The following is a 21,010-nucleotide window of genomic DNA, read 5'->3' as shown; positions in this document are numbered from 1 at the left end:
GGTGCCACCCACAGCCTCAGGCACTCCACTCTGGTACTTCACCCTGGTTCTACTCCTGCTGCCCACACAGCAAATCTGCCTCTTTCAATGGCCTTCTCAGAAACACAGCAAACCAGGGCCCTTTTCTCACACTGCCAAACTGAGACACTGTTCAGTCTAAGCCTGGCACACATCCCTTGAGGACAGAGCAGGCAGAGGTGGATGCAGCACCCACAGAGCAGACACCATGACAGCAGTGACAGACTTTCCACAGCCAAACTCTGCTGTGCTGACATCACCACGATCTGGAGGGGTGGTGCCCAAGGAAGACACAAGTAAAAGATTTTTTTGTCTGACATGAAAGATGCTGGCTGGTAGCAAGGCTTGGATCCAGCACTTCACCTTAGAAAATATTAAAATAAATCACAAAAGCCTCAGGGAGAAGGGATCATTTGAGACTGTATATTCCTTTCACCTTGGCACAACTTTATGGTGCATATCACAATATTCTCCCTGCATAGTTGTTAACGTCCCTTCAGCCCAGGCTTGGGGAAGTGATGAAAAACTGAAGTATTTGCCTCACAGTGCTAAAGGGAAAACAAGAAGCACCAATGTTTTCAGAATGTAACTCTGCAATATCTGAGGGATCATCACCATCTCATGTGTTTGTAAAATGCAATTTATCACACAAATGCTCTGCCATGGAAGGGGTGCACAGCTTCCTTTAATGAAACCCTCAGCAAAAGAAATTTAATATTTCAATGCCTGCATACTAAAAGAAACATTGTAAAATTAAAATCAGTGGAAGTCCTTACCCTTCTGAAACCAGCAATGAAATTAGCATGGGGCCCAAAGGAAGCACAGGAGGCCCCTTCCAAGAGGCCAGGATTTAATTTTGTATTTAAAACCCCACAGTGGCAGATCTGTACTTATTTTAATGACCCACCAAATCTTTTTAGTCCTCTGTATCCCTCAACAAAAGCCTAATAATGAAATATTATCTACTAAAACTTGGCTTTTCCTGAAAAATAATATCTGAACAGATCTCCAAAGACAGCTATTTCTATGGACACCATGAATTTGTACTTCAGTGTTTTGTTTTCAGATATCATTGCATTTCCCACTTTCACAGCTTCCTTGGAATAATATTTGATATAGAAAAAGTTGAAGTGATACTCACAGACAACAGAACAGCCAGCCCTCAGAAACCACAGAGCCTCTCCATTTGTATTGCTTTTTGTAACAAAGACAGCCAGAGCCACAGAATTACAAGACATCCTCAGGAGACTTAAAAATTCAAGCAAACCATTGCCATTGCAACATTAAATGCACTCATTTTATGAGCACCAAATTCCACCTATTACCAGATCAGTCATCCTCTGCAGCTACCAATTTACATATCCAGCCTGTGAGCTGCTGAGGGGCCAGGGGACACAAATACAGGAATGCATTAAATCTGGGAAAGGAAACTAATGTCCATTATACCTCAACTTAATGATCATGTTTTCCTTAGGAGCAGCAGCAGAGCCCACGCCTGACAACCCCACACCCTGCAAGGGCGCCCCAGGTGCCAAGAAGCACTGAACCCTCTGCTGTGAGACTGTGGCTGCCCTGCAAGCAGTGCTCACAAATTAATTACATTCAAGCCCTGTACAAAGAGGCAATTCCTTGGAGCCACCTTCTTACCAAGTCACTAAAACCCTTGCTATTCTACATGGACTAAATTCAAAGGCCTGAACCTCGCTGTGGAAGATAGTTTATCTGAATATACATTAAAACCCTGGAACACTTTGTCAGGCTTTTGCCAAGCCAGGCAGTATTACCAGCTTTAATGTAACAGCACTTTTGATCTTGAATCAGGCAGTTTGTTGCTGGTACATCTATTATTGCTCCTGGAACAGAAGCGTGGCCTGATAGCACACCTGCAATTCACTCTTTGTGCACAGCTATCCAGGATCAGATGTGTCTCAGCAGCCTGTACCCCCTCCATCACCTCTCCAGCCCAACCCAGCACCAATTACAGCTATGGCAAGGAGAAAGGTTTCTATTTTAAGCTTCTTGGAAAGGGAACTGGGTGCTGCAGGCAGAAGAACAGACAAAGGGGGGAAGACTCCCCTAAACTGGTTCTCCATTTTTTCAATTGGGCACTACACAGGTAGACAACACCTTGAGGAATTAGGAGCAATTCCACAATCAAATGAATTCAATTCCTTTTTCAGGTCTGCAGCAGGCAGTTCCCCACTGTAACAGAATATGATTACTGATATCCTTATTCCATTTTCCCATCTATGAAACTAAATGAACTGATACTGGAGAATGAGCTTTGAAGTCCTGGAAGAGGAAGGGCTATTGCAGTGCTGAATAAGGCAAATTCCCTACAACCCACAGCCACTGTGGTGATACATGCAAAAACCCTGAGGTGCAGAAGAATCAGGCTCTGAAGGAAACTAAAAAGCTCAGACAAAAGATGAAAGAAACTGAACATGGAAAGTTAATACTGCTTTGAACATTTGCTGAGCAGAAATCCTTCCCAAAAGTGACAGAACAGTGGTTACCAATCAGGGACTCTGCGTTCAGGCTGTCAGGCAAAGCCCACACCTCCCAGGAGATCAGACTGCAGGGCTTACTCAAAGCCATCTCACAGGCACCAGGTACAGCAGTGCCTTAGAAAGGAAGGGCAGGAGCTGTTAGCTGAGCAGTGGGGAAGAAGCAAACACTGATTATTTATTCACAGGTCTTGCTACTCAAAGTTGTTGCTTCCATCAGATGTCACAGTGATAAGTACCTGTTTAAGAAAAAATCAGGAACAAGAGCAAAACCACCCCCCTGCAGCTAATCCAATTAAGACACAGCATAAAGTTGTAGAGGTTAATCAGATCTGAGCCACCGGGTCTCTCTCTGCTGCTGTTTAGTGACATGTCTGGTGAGCAGAAACACCAGTGACCCAGCCAGCCCCAGCAGAGACAACTGCTGCTCCTCCCTTTCCTGCTCCATCAGGCAGGAGAGTGGAGCACACTGCAGGGCAGCCCCGGGGAGAGAGAGCTGCTGGGCTCAGAGCCTGGCTGTGCCCCTCAGCCTCATCAGGAGCCAGGATGCTGTGACCCAAGGGCTGTGTTCAACACCCCTTGCAGCAAGGACCAGGGCTGTGCCTACCACGTGCTGCAAGGTGGAATCCAGGCTGGAAATGTACTCAGCAAGAAAAAGTTCTGCCATACAAGTGCAGGGAACTCCTGCTGCCTTGTGTTTCATTAGCTGTGGCTCTGTGTGTACAGAGGCTGCAGCAGGAGACGTGAGGGCTGTCCCAGTCCAAGGGGCACCAGCACAGAAACCACTGGACTGTCACACACAGCCCCCCCAGCACTGGGAGCCAGGAAAAAGCTGAGCTGGGCTTTGCACTGAAGCAGCTCCACCAGTGTGTGTTCAGTGTTGATGTGGGAATGTTGCTCCTGTCACATCCAAGGTTTCCTGCCTCGTGCCTGGCCTGAAGTCCTGTCCTAAAGCCACCTTGCAAAACTGGGCACTCTGCTTTTCCCCAGCTCCAGCCCTCCTGTACAGTCAGATCTGCTCTGCCTCTCTCCCTCCTCTTCCCTGTAGAGCACAAAGCCAGTGGCCTCAGCCCTTACTGCTGTGACCAGCATCTGCGCCCTGGGAACAACCTGCTATCCCATCAGCACACCCAGGACAGGGTGCAAGACACTCAGCATGGAAGGATGGACCTGCTCTGGAGAGTGAGCTCCCCTCTGGCCCATCTGACACTCAGCATGGAAGGATGGACCTGCTCTGGAGAGTGAGCTCCCCTCTGGCCCATCTGACACTCAGCATGGAAGGATGGACCTGCTCTGGAGAGTGAGCTCCCCTCTGGCCCATCTGACACTCAGCATGGAAGGATGGACCTGCTCTGGAGAGTGAGCTCTGCTCTGGCCCACCAGACAGGGCTCAGGCACAAAGGGCACATTCACTGGGCAAAGGAGGAAACATTTCTGCATGCATTTCTTCTGGGCAGGGACTGCATTTGGACCAGAAATTCATCTTCTCTCCTGGACAATACACGGCAGCCCTTCAGGAAGGCAGGTGGAGCAGGCACTCCAGCGGGATGACAGAACTGTAGTGACAGCTAGAAGGTGATGAAATGTTTGTAAGCACCATGCTGACAGTGATGCCAATCTCTCTGGTTGCCAGAAATATTGTTTCAGGCAAATGATTCCTAATCCAGTGACTGTCATCTTCTCCCCTGGAAGGGAACTGGATCTTTTGATACCACTCTGCCATACAAGAGTTTTGTTTGTCTCCTCTGATTAATTGTTCCTCCTTCTTGGTAAATTCTTTAACATGAGGACAGTGACTGCCACTGTTTTTCAGTTTCTAAAAGGAACTAAAACATGTATTCCCCAAAATCAGAACTTCTGCCCTTCCTGAAGGAAGTTTTATTCTTCCTTTATAGACATGAAGCTTTATAGCAATAATCCATGAAACCTGTCAGGAGAAAAGCTACATTTTCATACTCTGGTCTCAAAACACAGAACATTTCAGAATATTGCTTAAATGAAATAAAAATAAAAATAGCTTATATTAAAAATAGCTCCCCTTTTCACTGTCTGCCAGATCTGGGAGGAAGGTGAAAATACACAGGGATTTGATTTGATGTGTGAAAAACAGAATTCTATAGCAGTGAGTATGCACACACATTTCTTTTAGGTTAATAATAGCTCTGCAATAATACTAAGCTTTGTGGAGAAAACTAAAGCTGGGCTAGACCCAGGCTGGCTGGTGCTGTGGTCCTGAGTACCATGACAACTTGAGCACATCCATCAGAAAGAGAATAAATAATTTTTTTAAATCTTGTCACATCACAGTTTTCCTGCTTTTAGGATACTTTCTCTTTCAAATTCCAAACACCTGCTCCCATATCAGCAGTCATGACAAGTATCTTGGCTAAACTGGTAGATCTTAGGAAAGGATAACAAGAATCAACAGCTTTGAGTCTAACAAGACAGAGTTAAACATCCAGTATTAGGGGCTCCTGAGTAATGCAGGAGACTGAAGGAGGGTTACCTCAGTAATCTGATTAAGGGAGAACAGGCAGTCATTGCCTCCCTCAGAATGGTGTCAGATGACAGAGGCTGGATCACCTGTACAGTGCTGGTCAATACCTTGGCACTGCCAGGAACACAACACCAGGGCAGCCAGAAACATCTCTGCTCTGACATCAGCATCACAGCTGGCACACACAGAAACATCTCTGCTCTGACATCAGCATCACAGCTGGCACACACAGAAACATCTCTGCTCTGACATCATCACAGCTGGCACACACAGAAACACCTCTGCTCTGCTGTCAGCATCACAGCTGGCACACACAGAGACATCTCTGCTCTGACATCAGCATCACAGCTGGCACAGAAACACCTCTGCTCTGCTGTCAGCATCACAGCTGGCACACACAGAAACATCTCTGCTCTGACTGTCAGCCACAAAACTACAGTCCCTGGCACACAGAAACATCTCTGCTCTGATGTCAGCATCACAGCTGGCACACACAGAAACATCTCTGCTCTGACGTCAGCATCACAGCTGGCACACACAGAAACATCTCTGCTCTGACATCAGCATCACAGCTGGCACACACAGAAACATCTCTGCTCTGACACATCATCCACAGCTCGGTGCACACACAGTGAAAACATCTCTTGACTCCTGCTGACCATCTGCAATCACAAGCTGGCACACACAGAAACACCTCTCGCATCTGTTGAGTCAGTAATCACAGCTGGCACAACACACCAGAAACATCTCTGTAGTCAGCATCACAGCTGGCACACCAGAAACACCTTGCTGACTCAGCATGTCACACAAGAACACTGCTTGAGCACACTCAGAAACACCTCTGCTCTGCTGTCAGCATCACAGCTGGCACACACAGAAACATCTCTGCTCTGACATCAGCATCACAGCTGGCACACACACAAACATCTCTGCTCTGACATCAGCATCACAGCTGGCACACACAGAGCATCCCCACCACGGGAGACAGGTCCTGAGCAGGGCTGGCTCTGTCTGCTAACATCAGAGAAACACCTTGGTGTCCCCACTGAGAAAGGGCTCATTCACCTACGTGAGAGGAGCAGAGAATGACCTCAGAAAGACTCCAGTACTCCCACTGCAGAGAGCAGCTCTCCTTGAATGAACTGCAGCAGCTCAGCGTAATTCAGGCTGCTTTAGACTACAAGAAACCACCCAATGCAGCTCTGTGTCAAACCTCCACCTGCACATCAGCTACATAATTAATAAGGATGAAAGAGAACTTTATCCCAAGCTGGTGTTCAGAGCCTCAGTGATCAGTAAAGCTTGTTATGCTCTGTTCAGCTTTGGAAGCCAGCAAAAGGAACATAGTTCATACATTGCACTACATGCTTGGTCATTAAACACAGGCTTATAAACCCATAAAGTCACTGTTGCTTGCAAGTGTGGAGCATTTTTGCATGATTTTGTTTGTTTTGCAGTAGGCACAAAAGTTAATTAGTTTTCACAGTTTGATTACTCCACATGGTCAGATAACAGTCTGGAGCTCCCAGGCAGCTAAAACTGCATAAGGCCCAGAAAATTCTTACTGTGCTTTTCAGGACTGTTCACTAGGGACATAAATCAGCAGCTGGCAAATGACTTTCTGGCTCCTCTTGGCCACCAGTACCAAGACCAAAAGATCCCATAAATCAATGCAGCAATGGCAGCTCTCAGCTCATGGAGCACAGGGGGAATAAAGATGGAAAACACTGTTTCAGATACATGAAAACAATTATTTGGGAGGAATTTTGGCCATCACTACCCTGGAACAAGCCATCCAGAACACTGGTCTTGTTGAATTTGGTTCATTAAGCCCTAGAAGAGACAACACCAGAATATTTAATATGTCAAAGGCACATCCTGCACACAGCACATTTGCACAAGACCTGCCCAAACAGTTCCCAGGGTTGGCAAGTCCAAGTGTAATAAAGCAAATACAGCTTAATAAAAATTCTTCAGTCACTTTATTCAGGTTGGAAGGAACTTACTCCTCCAGCCATGGTCTCCAAGCACAGCTCAGAGACCAAGGACAGCAGCAGCAGGACTATCTCCCATGCTCTCCACAGCAGTCTCCCCCAAAAGGGCTGCCTAAATGCAAAAATACACATTTCCCCAAGACCTAAATACTATTGTCAGAGGACATATGAAGGAAAAATATTTATGCCTTGCTTGTTGACAGGGAGGAGAACAACCCAGAAACAGAAATCCAGTGATAGCAGGACTGTGTGCAAAAGCAACTCCTCTATCAGCAACAAAGCAGTAGCTGAGGGAAGAGGCAGCAGTTCCAATGGAAGAAGGAACCACAATAAACACTTTGATTTTCCTCCCCAGGGCAAAAGACAAGGCTAAAACCCAACATCATTCCATGGAGGCCACTGCCTGAAGTGAGAAAAAATGCTCAAGTCCTAATTTCCATTATTTCTCAGTGTGAGCATAAACGTGAGAGGAGTGGCAGGAAGACAAGCATCTGGCTCTGTCTTAGAGCCAAGGGGCAGAACTAAAATCCCACTTTGGTCTCCAAATTCCTTAGGGCACACCCCATTCTGATACCCACCCTGGCAAAACACAGTTTACATCAGACACAGAAACAATCCAGGACACTTGTCACACTTGTTTTCAAGTGCTTTGCTAAACCAAGTCAGAGCATTCAGGATCAGGTCCTCCAATAGTTTTTGTGACAGTTCCAGTTTTTCACCTTCTATAATATTGATCCTTTCTCTGCCAAGAGGCAAACAAGGCTACATCTCACTGGCTGCAGGCTGCCATCAACAAACCCTTCCACTGCCACTGCACATCATAAACAAGCATGCTCCCCAAACCAGGCACTCCTATTCATCACTGGTACCTTTTTGTGGAGGCTCACTGAGGCAGAGAGTTCCTCAGGGAACACTGCCCTGAAGAAACGCATCAGAGCAGAGGTTTGATGATAGTCACAAACAGCTCCGCCTCCAGCTGTCTCATTCATCTTTCCCTCATGAACTCAGGAGCTCCAGAGTATTTGCTACTTACAAAGCATGTCAAGTAGCAAAGAACATGAAGAACAGTTCCTAGGGGTAAGATTGATCTTGCTTGTTTAACATCAGTTTCATACATCGTTACTCTTGTCACCAACAACACAGGGTCACTGCAGATACCTGTTCCTAAGCAACAGGAATGGACACTAAGAACTCATAAATTCTCTGTGTCTTGCTAGTGTGGGGTTTTACTTGAAAAGTTGAAAGAATTCGAGGTCCAAGTGAGACTCAGAGGGATCACAAACATTCAGGACTTTCACTACACTTTTCACCAAGAAATATTGTGTCTAGTGAACAGAACATTCCCTGTGTCACCCTGAGCAGCCAGATTGGGCTTGATGCCACCACTCAAGAGACTGGGAGAGGGAAAGAAGTGCTACAGCTTGAACAGGCAAACACAACAAGGTTTGAATCACACAAAAATCCAGAGCATTCGGAGATCAGCTTTCCTCAGGAGCCTGTATGTACAGTGGTGCAGGAAAACAGCCCATCAGCTGAATCCCATCAACTTTGTCTCATGGTCTGCTGTTACTTAACTGATTTCAGACCAACATATAGTACAACACCTAGTGAGGAGGCAGAGAGAGATCACAGCTTTCTTGGCTGCTGTCAAACACTCCCACTGCTGCATTTAATTTGCAAACGTGCCCCAGTACTTTTGCACTGATTGCAAATACCAGAAAGCAATGGGAAGATCATACTTCCTGCTGTAGAGGAGAAACATTTGTTTTGTCTGGTAGAGAGTAACTTTAAAAGCCCTGTAAAGTTATATATAACTTTAAAGTTATATATAAAGTTATACCTGTTAAAGTACCTGTTACAGGTATAAGTGATGATGGTGTAGAAAAGCACCTCCAAACTGTTTCCACTCGCTAAGCAGCTGGCTTGGTCCTCTGGAGATGAGATGATCTCTTCCCCTTCTCTGTCATGGCAGCACACAGCCACAGAGCACAATGCACCAGCTGATTTGCACAACAGCATCAATCCACTCTGTGTTTATGGCTTTTTCTCCCCTTTCTTTCTAAACACGCAGGCTTAAACGTTTTTATTGCTTCAGTGATTTTCTATGTGCAAGACAGGATTTGAGAACAATGCATTAGCAAGGATCTATGTGCCTAAATCCCATCCCACACATCCAGCTGAAACAGCAGAGCAGAGATTCCAAAGCCCCTCAGTGCAGCTGGGATCAGGAAGCAGCAGAGACACACGGCTCTGGACACTCCAACGTGCAGGTTTCCAGGCTCAGACGTGGAAGGTACACAAATGTGTAATGAGTAGGAAGCCTCCTGAGGCTTTTTACAAATCCAGAGACATCAAGCTGCCAATAACTCATGAGCTGTGTAAGACTGACTCAGCCTCCATGTGTTTTTTGGTGTGTTTGTTATGACTCCTTGAAACATTTCAGGAGATGCCTGCTTTTACTGGCACAGGCTTAAGAGCGCTGTGTTTGCTATGCTGCCAATATCTGGTTCATACTGATGGCTTCCACTCCCAACTTTTTGCTCTAGTCAAAGTCAGCAGTCAGTGTACAGGGTGGTGGGATTGGAGAGAGGAGTGCCCAAATAGCCAGGGAAAGGAGAAATGGGATAACTGACCACAAACTTTTCAAGCTGTAGGGAAGGTGTAAAATAAAGAGATCCACATTCAGTGTAAGGGCTGGCTGGTGCTCTGTGTACAGAGATAGAAGATTAAGGAGGAACCTGGGACATTTTTGCTGTTCATCTTGCAAGGGGTGGAAAGATCATTAATGATCTCCATGTGGCTTTTTCATGCTAAGCCATCACTCCAGGGTATTTTGGCTAAAAGTCAAATCTGGGTATAAGCCTGGAAGTGCTGGGAGATTGCCATCCACTGTAACAACACCGGGGATGGACAGAGGCTAATCCAGGCATGGTAAAAGACATTATCCTGCAGAGGGAATAGTCACTTGGACATATATTTGCTGTTCAATGCCCAAGTTTCCCTGCTTAACTGAGAGAATGATAAATTCCCCTCCCCTTTCTCAGGCTGTATTCAAAAAAGCCACTGGCTGAAGGCAGTGAGGAATTGATAATCTAGAGGGCAACAGCAAACCAATCTCCTTCAGCAAAAACACATCTCCTACCATCCCCTTCTTCCCTTCAAGGCTATCCACAGGGCAATGAATTTGAAGGGATTCTTTTTTTTTCCCCCAACCCCATAACCCAAAGTGGAGGAGTCAAAGGGTTAATGCTGTACAGCAAAGGTCAGCCCAGTTTGGGGAGAGAGGAGAAAGGGAAGCATTGTGGCCACAGACAGCTCGCTGCGACCACAGCGCCACTTGAGAAATGTAAAGTGATGGTGCTGCTCAGAGAAAAGCCTGAGAGCCCAGCCGAAATCCCAGGGCTTTATCACTGACAAAAGCCCAGCCCCTCGAGTCATTAATCGTGTGCTCCATGGCTGGGTGCCTCAAAGAGCAGCAGATGACACATGCCCAGCTGCCACTGCCGCCCCTCCTCAAGGTAGCGGGGCAGAGGCAGGTGCACTCCCCGTGCCCTCTGCTCGGGACTAATCCATTCTCCCTCCTTGTCCTCCGCCTTTCATCTCCTCCAGCAGCCCACGCTGACAACTGTAAATGAGATTAGACTTCAAGGCGTGGGGCAGATGCAGAACCCCCTCTGTGCATTGTAAAGAGACCCTTGTAGATTTTAAAATGTCTCTCCCCTTTACAATGCACAGCTTGGCAGAGGGGGAGAAGGGGACACGTTTCCTGTCACTCTCTCAGAAACGTCTGATATGGCAGACGAGGCAGATGCTGGTTTGGGGCCTGGATGCTTATCTCTTATCACCATGGACAGTCTTCCCACCAGCACCTCTGATTCCCCAGTCACCTCAGCAGATGAAGTAGAAAGTTGATGACTATTTCCTAATCGCAGTTTCCACAGCCTCCTGTCTGCAGCACCACTCCATTTAAATGGGGACAGATGTCCCAATGAACACTATAAAGGCAGCAATAGTCCAAAATTCAGGCAAGGACTTGAAGGCTACACAAAACCCTGGGCTCAACCCCCCTGGCTACACTGCTGCTATCACTGCCATAATTTCCTATTCTTTATATTACAGTTTGTGCTCCACCTGTTCCCATGATCCAACAAACCAGCAGTGAAGCACAAGTTGTTTGTTAGAGAAAGAGATGAAATCTCAAGGCACAAACCACTGCCTACAGCTCAGTGAGACCTGCCTGGAGAGGTTTTGCAGCCACAGCTGGCAGGGGTTTGCCAGCACCAAAAGGCAGGGGAATGTTTCAAAGTGAAGGGTCATGTTTAGCTCAACAGTGCCCCAGTAAATAAAATAAACTGGAATTTCTTTTACAGCGTGGGAAATAGCTCTGCCTGCCTGCACTAAAGGCTACCCAGAAAAAAGGGACAGTTAACATAGAAGATCATTAAGTTCAAAATAATTCCCTTCCTCAGTTACCACCAACAATGATAATAGCTGCCCCAATTTTATGGATTGCTCTGCAATTTCAATTGTTCAGGAACCAGCCCTGGATTTAAGGCAGCTGCAAAGTCAGCATCTTTTAAAGCATATTTTAATGTTTTATGAGACCATGGTGGAGCAGGTTCAGCTGCACCCACTGCTGGTAGTGTCAGCAACTGAACTCTTCCTGGCAAGTGCATATCTGTCTGTACAGCCTTGTTTCTGAGCTCAAGTTTTCCATTAGCTGCCTACACAGACTGGGTAACTTGGCATCTCTCTGCATTCCCCATAAACTCTGTTCATCTGTTGCCATCACACCCACGTGCAAGTCTCAGGGAGGAATCTAGGATTTCTAAAGCAGCTGCAACAAAAACACAGCCTGGATTGACAAGCAATAGGATCAAGGTGTTGAGGCACTAAGGAGGGTCTTTTTAGAGAGTTTTTTGTGTGTCTATTTAAAACAAGTTTGTTGTCATGACTACAAACCAGGGTATGGGTGAGAAGAAGTGAGAACTCCAAGATGAGGGCTGATAATGCTAATTCATCCTCAAAATCTCAACAGCCATGGGGATGGGCAAGCAGAGAAGATGACACAAGCTCCTAGCATCTAACAAGGTTAAAAGCCACCTTCAGAAGGCAGGTCTGTCCCAAGAACACTGATGTCCTATCCAGCCCCTGTCATCCAGCCCAGCCAAGGGCTGGACACACCGACCAGCTGCAGTCACTGCCAAAGCAGGGGCACAGAACTGCACCCGAGGCCCCAGAGAGGACAGAGCAAAGCAGGAACAGCCCCTCAGGACACTCATCTGCACAATCACTCTCCAGCCATCAGGAAACTTGGCTTCAGCAAGGACTGGGAGATGTTCTCATGTCTGAGTGCAAGGCAATTAACAAATCTTATTAACACAGAGAAGCATGAAACTGTCAGCAGCTGCTCCTGGGATTGTCGCATTTTCAACTTTACCAGAAGATTAACAAAAAAATGGGGCTTTGGCCACTGAAGAACAAATGAAGAAAACCCCAAGTGATTGCAGAGGGATGGAGAGAGCTTGCTCTGCTCAGAGCTCAGATTCCTCACAGAGCCAGCACAGAGCACGCAGCGATGGTGCAGGCACTGCAGAAGGCAGCAGATGCAGAGCTAATGTGTGTGTGGGGGTGGAGGGTGTTTATGAGCACAATAAATAAATGTATGAATCCCTATAAAAGTTCCCATATAAAAGTGAGTTAGAGCTGCCCGAGGGCCATGGCCTTGTAATAAAAACCACATCTTGCAAGCACAGTATGAGGCAGCAGCTGAACTGTAACTGTCTGGCTGCAGCACTGAGGAGCTGTGAGTCTGCCTGCTCCCAAACTCTTGGGTGAAGTGCTGACCCCACTAAATCCAGGAGGAATTTTGGTACTTGCTTCAGTGCAGCCAGGATTTTGTCCTGGGAAGGGCTTCTTTGAACCTCAAAGCATAGGAAGCACTTCTGGGTCTGAGTTTTTGTCAAATTTAAGTTCCTTTAGTTCCTAAATAAATCAGTCTGCAAGTGGCTGAAGATCTTGGCTTGAGATACTGACAGTTCCCGGTGTGACAGATTAGAGCTGGATCAAAACAAATAAAAAATTCCTACAGAAAACATGGTCAGTCACTCCTCTCTCCTAAAATAACCAAGGAAAAAGCACTGCTTTATGGCTGAGCAGCAATTTTTCCATCAAGAAGTTCTGAATTTTTAATTTAAGCTGGGGAGGGGGAGATCATAAAAAAACCAAACCCCTTAAATTTTGTATGTCTAAACAGAAAACTGGCTGCTTTTTTTGGTCAGTAAACTTAAATGAAAGTTTTAAAAATACTTCCTAAAAAAAACCCAAACCAAACAAACAACCATTAATAATAATTTCATTTCCCTCTCAGAGGCTGGGGGTGTGTGCACTGACCTCTCCTTCACAGTTTTCTGGGATGACAGAGTATAACAGCAACAAGCCACTTGCAGACTACCAGCCTGTAAATTCCCAACTACTCTTAACACATTCTCCAGAGCCTTCTCTTGCTCTCTTGGGTGGTGGTGAGTGCAGAGGCACACGTGTCTCAGCTCAGGTGGCTCCCAAACCCCAGTCCCAGCCCAGCAGCCACAAATGCACCCTGGGCCACCCATTGCCACTGCAAGTGCACACCCAGTCAGGTCCTGACTGCCAGGGAGAGCTGCAACTGTTCCCAGTGCCAACACCCAGGCTTTCTCTGGTTGTTGAGACTGTCCTCATGTTTCACATGTATGCCCATCAGAGCTAAACAAAGTGCTCCCCTCTCCTCCTAGCACATTGCTGCTGGGAATAGCAACCTTGTTCCATGACAAACAGCATCTTGCAATTCACTGCAGGACTAATTGCATTGCTCTGCTGATATAATGCTCCAGGAAGACGTCAGCTTTGCCCACAGGCAACAAGGACATCATTGATTTATTCAGGACTTATGTGTAATTGTCACAGGTTGCATTCTCTTTGATAATAAAGTCTTACAGACAAGGTTTAAAATTCAGCTGCAGCCCTAATTGAAACACAGCTAATTACTGAAGGTCTGTCTTTACAGCCTGTTCCATTGTTACTGGGCTAGTGTTCTGTACATCCAACAGTCAAACTCCCTCCCCTTAAAAAGAAAAAAAAAAAAAAGGAAAAAATCCCATCTACTATTCATATAAATCCAATGGGAAATTACAGATTCCTCTCTTTGAGCCTGAGGTAGCTACCAGCCAACAGCCCCATCCCACAAGGACTCAATGACTTCAAAGGATGCTTGTAGAATAAGCCTCCAAATTAGGGCCAGTGTTGGAGACAGGAGAATTCAAAGCAGCTGAAACAAACATTCAGCCCAGACCACAAGCAATTTATTGTGCATCCACCCTTTCAGTGGCAGCATCCCCTCTGAGCCCCAGCAGATTCAAACACACCACACAATTCAGGTGTGATCAACAATCATAATACCCAGCTCCCAACTGCCTGCTGACTGTAGCACAGACACGTGGATTAGCAGTTGGTCACGGCTAACCCTGTGTAAATGAGCACTCATCAGAACAGGCAGCCCCAGTTAATAGCTGAATGATAACAGGACCCCCAGGGCACCAAGGACATCCTTGTGCAGGCTGCACCACAGCTTTGGCTTTGTAGTGCAGCCAGACACAGAGGCAAGATGATCGCTTCATAAAGCAGGGATGAAATCCCATCCGAACTTTATTGCCAGGATGATGCCAGCGTCAGAGGAAGCTCCCTCACAGAAGGTGACATTTACATGCACACACAACAGCACAAAAGTTTATGACATCAAGAGAGTGCTGCAGTTTAGAAGCAAATCAACCCTAGAAAAATCCCTGTTTATAGCTGCTACACATTTCAACCCAGCAGATGGAAGGGATACCACAAAGCAAACACGTCCATTAAAGCAGCTAAAAACATCATCTACAAACTAGAACCCACAACCCAAAACCTCAGCAGCTACAGTCTGGAGCTCTTCAGAGCTGTGCTGACTTCAGCCAGCTACAGATCTGTCCCAAGGCATTTACCTGACACAACCAGAGTCTTTGGTACAGAAGCAGATTCCTTGCTCATCCTGTGCAAGGTTAAAGCAGCAGGTCCTGCCTGGATGATGTAACCCTGCAGAAGTCAGTTTAGCTGCTGGGGAGCCATTTCAAAGAACCCTGTGCTGGTTTTACAGGTCTCAGTCTGCCTGCCTGAAAGAGCAGAAGATCCTTTAATCCCCAAGCAAGGACAGCACAACTGGCAGGAAAGTGAGCACCTGCTGCAGCACCTTGGCTCAGCCCCTGGGCACCAGGGATGGGCTCACTCCTGTCCCTGGCTGCTCTGAAGAGAACTGAGAGAAAGGCCCAAAGCAGCCGTGATAATTATGACTTGCACACCAGCATCCTGCATGGGAGCATGCAGCACATTTCTCCTAGGCTTTAAAGGAGAAATCATTTAAAGGCAGGGGAAAGCCAGCACAGAGGGAATTACCCAGAGGTTAGGCTCTTTGCTCACAAGACAGAGAGAATATATCAGTAGTTCACATACCTGATCAAATAGGGCTTTCCAGTGCTGAGAGGCAGCATAAGGGAGGAAAAAGAGTAAAAAGAAGGTATAAGAGCAATGACATTAACATGCAGTAAACTGTAGAAGTATATTCTAATAGAGAAATAACCAAATGATTTAATGCCATTTCCAACATCCTTCTTCATCCCAGAATCACCTACCCTTCCGGAGGAGGAGGAAGGGGAATCTACCAAACACAGGGAGAACAGTTTTCATTTACAAATCCAAATTTGGATGAACTCAAAACATTCATGAGTTAATTCTGTTTTCTCCCACTATGTCTATTTGCAGGCAAGCAAGGAAAAAAGGGGTTTTTCGTCACAGAGATCAAGAAAGCTCTGTGTATACTGACAGAATGGATGAATTAGCAATGTTTTTCCAGATCACTTTCTGAGATCCTGTGGCCCAACACTGACCCATCAATTCCTTTGCTGGGCTGTCAGAGCCCTGAATGCTGCCTGCTCCTGAGCCTGGCTTTCTGCAGGCTTCTGATAGCCATCAGTTCTCTGAGCCTCACGTGTCCACATCTGAAAAACAGCAAATTCCTCTTGTGCAAGGTGAGAGGGTGGAAGGCTGGAGAGAGCCCACTGCAAGGATTTACCCCACTTCTTCTGTTCTATCAGATCTGCCTTTAAAATGCTGTATAGGAGGAAGCTCCACTTTGATGCTCACAACCATGTGAACACAAGTCCTTGTCACTTGGAAACAGAACAAAATAGCTGGAAACTGGCTCTGATTTCTGCTTTGTAGAGAGACTGATATCAACTCATCTCCCTGCCTCACTGTCCCACGAAACAGAGGAAATTCCTACTGAATTGTTTAAGGCTCTCATCTATCCTGGATTTAGGGGCCAGTTGAGAAGACAGCAACGGCCATGGGGCAGCACTGGGGTAACTACTGGCTTAGGATCCCCAGAAACATTTGAACATTTCCAGGTCTGTTGTTTTCTCATTTACCTTCCCAAAAAAGAAACAAATTGAGTAAAACAACAAATATCAGACCTTTATAAGCAAATCTCCTCACAATGCTATTAGCAAAGCAGAAATCTGGTTACAGTCTTATGTAGTCTTAGAAGAACATTTTCTTTCACATGGTAGGCAAATCTAAAGCAGAATTGACTGAAGAGACAGTGGGGTATCAGGCCACTGAATTACTTTTCATTAGTTAAGTTGTTGGCTCCCCTCCTCCCATGTCTCTCTCCATTTATAAGCTCTCATTTATCATCATAAATCAGCCCAGCACTTTAAACAGAACATTTTGGGACTGTCTGAATCCTGGCTTTATGGAATGCTGCTCTGAGAGCTACAATGACATCACAGCTGAGCTGTCACACACTGTCAAGGCTGTGACAGCCAAACCTCCACTGTGTTATATTTTTGTGGTTAATAACACATAAAGAACTGACCTTGTGTCAGTTCTTGCTGGCCAGGCCAGAGAGCTTCCATCAGGCTTTCAGATGTAATAGCAACAACACAAATCAACCCCCAGCTAGGTCTCAGGGGGCACAGAGTAGCACAGAGCAGTTGAAATTTTCAGAGATGATGCTCTGTAGGCTGCTTGTTTCAGCAGGAAATCTTGGCCGAGTAGAAGGAGGGCATTTGCACCGCTTCCTGCTTTTCTGACTTGCAGATGATACATGATACCTCAGGCTTCTGTCACATCATCTATTGCCAGGTCTCAGCAGCTTCCCATAACCAGTGCAGCTGCAGGCTTTAGTTTTGTTGATTATAGAAAACAAGGTACCAGAGTCAAATAACAATGCAAGTAATGGCAAGACACTGCAAGCTGGATCTGACCCAAGCTCTCCTACCTCAAGGTCAAGCAGGAAGGCAGCATTGGAACTGGGATGAGAATTTAGACTTCATGAGGGACAGCTCCTGTCCCAGGAGCCCAATCCTGCCAGGCACTCAGCATTTCAGCATCTCCTGGGCCCCCTGGCAGGATTGAATTGCTAATGGCTGCGTTTGTGTAGAGGCTGGAGCAACTCCAAGGGGCTCACATGTATCACAACAGGAAATCTTTCCTGTAGGACCATCCAGACAAGCACAAAATTTGTCAGAGAAGAAAAGGTCACAGTCTGACATAAGCCAGCAATGGGATTTGGAAACCTGGACTGTAAAAGCTCCAGGAAAGCCACCCTTTCCAAGTCATAGCTGCACGCACTCCTGAGTCAGGCATCTCCTCTTAGGACTGTCTGGCAGTGCTGTAGCAGAGGTCAACCTGCATCACACGCTCCCTCCTGACTGCGCTGCGCTCAGGAATACAGACTGCGAATGCAGCTCTGGCAAGCAACTGCACTTCCTCCATTGCCCTCTGGGAGGAAAACCCAACAGCAACCGAATTCTAGGTGATTCAGAAGGGCTGGGGGGTGAAACACAGGCTCTGTCCCTAAGCATGCCTGGGCGGCTTCCTCCAGCAGCATCAAAAAGGCTGAGAGAGGGCCGAGGGGATGTGCCGCTGCTGGACGTTCAGCTCCCAAGTGTCCCTTCTGTAGCGGTGCAAGACCCGAGCCAGAGCCCGCTTCAGAAAGACATTTAGTATCTCCGCTTTATGTCTGACAGGCTGGAACAGACCCTGCACTTACCGCTGCAGACTGAGCAGACACTTTTCAGTCGTCATCCCAGCCAAGTTTGCTGGGAATGAGAGCTGTGAGCAGTCCTGGGATGCACCAGGATCTCTCACGTTCACTCCCTCCCAGACAGGTGCACGGCAGCTCCTGCCTCCGGGTCCGGCAGACGCAGAACGACTGCCCGAGCTCTGCAGGCGCTGCCGCCCAGCACGGCAGGAGCGGATCTGGAGTGCGCAGGACCCCTTCGCGTCCTTCTGGGCTGGGTGAGCAGAGAGCGGTGCTAAGTTATCCCACCCTCACGTGCCTTCAGAGCTCGGAGGGAGGAGAGAAGCCATCAGCCCTGGCTAGCCGAGAGAAAACTTACTCGACTGTTTGTTGCTCGGGGGCTGGAAGAGGGAGCAGCTCCCGAGAGCGGGAGCGTTTCACATCTGTCACCCTCAGGGTGGCTGTGACTCCGGAGGAACGCTCTGTCCCCCGGCCGCCCCTCGAGACAAGGCGTCAGCTCCTCGCCAGGCTCGAGTCGCGTCCGAGCGCAGTCCGGTGCCCCTGCCCGATCCGCCGCCACCCACCGGACACGGGCACCCAGCGAACCGGGAGCCTGTCCGGGCTGCCGGGGCTGGGAAGGACGGGAGCTGCGGCCCCGGGGACGGAGCCAGCCCGGCGGCTGCTGGAGCCCGCACACCCAGCGGCGGGAGGCGCGGAGGGCGGCGGGGACGGCGGCTTCCCCTGGTCCCGCAGGGTCACCGGCGCCGCTCCTGCGCCCATCCCGGGCTTCAGCTATGAATAGCTTGAGCCGATTATCCCGGCCCGGGGGAAAGGGGGGAAGACACCGAGCAAAGGAAACTTACATCCTCTGCGGCCATAGGTAGGACATCTTCGGAGTCCAGCACCTCGATTTCTTCCGCCTCCGAGCTGGCAGCCACAGCAGGGGAAGAGCTGGCGTGAGGCTCCGGCAGCCTGTCTCCCATGCTTGGAAACGGTCCCCCTCCAGCCCCCGCCCCCCCTTCTCCCCAGATCCTTAAAGAAATTAAACCTAGCTGCTGGTTGGCAAACTTTCAAGCGCAGCCGAGCCTGCCTTCATGACTCCCGCAGCCGGGAGGGGAGGAAATCCTCCATGCACGGAACATCCAATTAGCGCGGGCAGCGCCGGCGGGCGGCATCCCCGCGGCCGAGCTCCGGCCGGGGCAGTGACCCCTCCCCGCCTCCCGCCCCTGCGGCCGGGCGGTGCCCCCGGCCCGGCCACGACCGGCGCCTCCCCCGAGCCATCGCCCGGGGACGGGGGTCCGCCCTTCCCGCTGCGGGGGGAGCCCCGGGGGCGCTCGGCGGCAGAGCCCGGAGCTGCGGCACGTCCGAGATGCGGGCTGGGCGGCGGCGGGGGGGCAGCGCCCAGGGCCGGCACCGCCTCCCACGGGGCGACCCGCGGGGCTCGGCCGTGACCGGCACCGGCACCGGGCAGCCCCTGCGGCGGGGCCCGGCCCGCTCCTGCCCTGCCCTCCTGCCCGCGGACAGGTGACCAGACGTGCCGGTTCATCGGGGCTCCCTGCAGACTTCTCTGCCCTAGAGGCTCACCGTGAGAGGCTGGTGCGGGGGTTTACATCTTTTACCATAATTACTTGTTCCTATATGTCAGGATGGACAACTTAACCATCTGGAGCCTGGATTAGGAACTTGAGGAATGCCTTGACTGCCGGCAAAAATCCAGCAGTTTTAGCTTCTTCCAATCAAGTACAGAAATAGCAGGTTGGCAAGGGGGAAGGGCGAGCAGAGCCAGGCTGATCCACATGGTGCCAGTGCCTCTGCTTTCTGCTAAAAGCCAGACAGAGCACAGCCAGAGCAGAGTCCGGCACCACAGGCTGTGTTTTCTTCATGAAAAGGTTCAATACCAGCTCAGACACACCTCAGCCACGAGTACAGAACCAAGCTGGAAGCCCCTCTTTTCTCTACAACCTGTTTAAAAATCAACCAACCACAAAACCAAGAACAAATCAGCTAGAATACCTCTGGAAAAGGAGCAGGATCTTCCATGCTGCAGTAGCAGGGCACACAGCAGAGAAGTAAAACCAGAGCCCTTGGACCTGAAGAGAACTTTTCAAGCTCAGGATTCAGGCAGGAAAATGACAACAAAATAAAAGCTCTTCTCAGGTCTTCAGTGCAGCTGACAAAAAGGAGGGCTTCTGTCCCCTTAATGACATCAGTGAAACAGAGCAGACCTTCTGCACATTTAAAGGCAATTCCTTGAGCCATTTCTCCCTGGTCTAGAGCCTGTCCAGCCTGCTCTCCTGAAGCATAAGAACAGGATACCAAATCCAACATTTCTGAGAAGGACTAACCCACTTCACTCACACCACTCCTGCCAAAATATTCCAGGCACTAAACAGTGATTATACAAACAATCTCTTTTTGATTGAAAAACTAAACCTCATCAAAACTTCAAAACAGATGGATAAGCAAAAATATGCTATGCCAACAGAAAGAAACAGCAGTCATTATGTCTGTAGGGAGGAGGGAAGTGAGTTTTTAGAGTAAAGAGAGAATAGATGAGCTGAATTTCAGGGGTAACAGGTTCCACTCAGCTGGGGACTGTAGCATCTCTGATTCCAGATGCTAGTGGGAAAATGCCAACTGTGAAGTCTAACAGGAATGCAATCAACAGCAGCGAGAACCCCCAGAACTCCTTACCTTAACACCAAACTCCCACTAAATTGAGAAATTGCTGCAAAATTACAAGTTCATTTTTCTTCTCTAAGGACTGTTTTTCACTACTGGTAATGATAGGTTTTGGGTTGTTTTTTTTTTTTTTTCAGGGAAATATCTCTGCACATTGCACATATGAGCTAGTGCTGTGCTATAATTGCCACAGAAAGGAAATTAACAGTATTCTAATGAGGAGTTT

General features: G+C 48.1%; 1 protein-coding gene across 2 annotated transcripts in view; it reads right to left on the bottom strand.

The window, feature by feature from the left end:
- RHBDL3 (rhomboid like 3) overlaps nt 1-19,465 on the bottom strand; it is a 56,430-nt gene extending 36,965 nt beyond the window's left edge. The window contains exons 1-2 of one of the 2 annotated variants that reach the window (XM_064728269.1): nt 18,966-19,465; nt 15,531-15,554 (exon numbers count right to left, since the gene is read on the bottom strand). In XM_064728269.1, the coding sequence (XP_064584339.1) occupies nt 15,531-15,554; nt 18,966-19,085 (144 nt within the window). In that variant the 5' untranslated portion in view covers nt 19,086-19,465. The remainder of the gene's footprint in view (nt 1-15,530; nt 15,555-18,965) is intronic. The other variant, XM_064728270.1, reaches the window with a different exon arrangement.
- Nucleotides 19,466-21,010: the final 1,545 nt, after the last annotated feature.

This window comes from Zonotrichia leucophrys, chromosome 18 (assembly GCF_028769735.1).
Source record: "Zonotrichia leucophrys gambelii isolate GWCS_2022_RI chromosome 18, RI_Zleu_2.0, whole genome shotgun sequence".
Classification (NCBI taxonomy): domain Eukaryota; kingdom Metazoa; phylum Chordata; class Aves; order Passeriformes; family Passerellidae; genus Zonotrichia; species Zonotrichia leucophrys.
The sequence above is the reverse complement of the archived record's forward strand: the minus strand, read 5'-3'. Positions and strand labels throughout refer to the sequence as shown.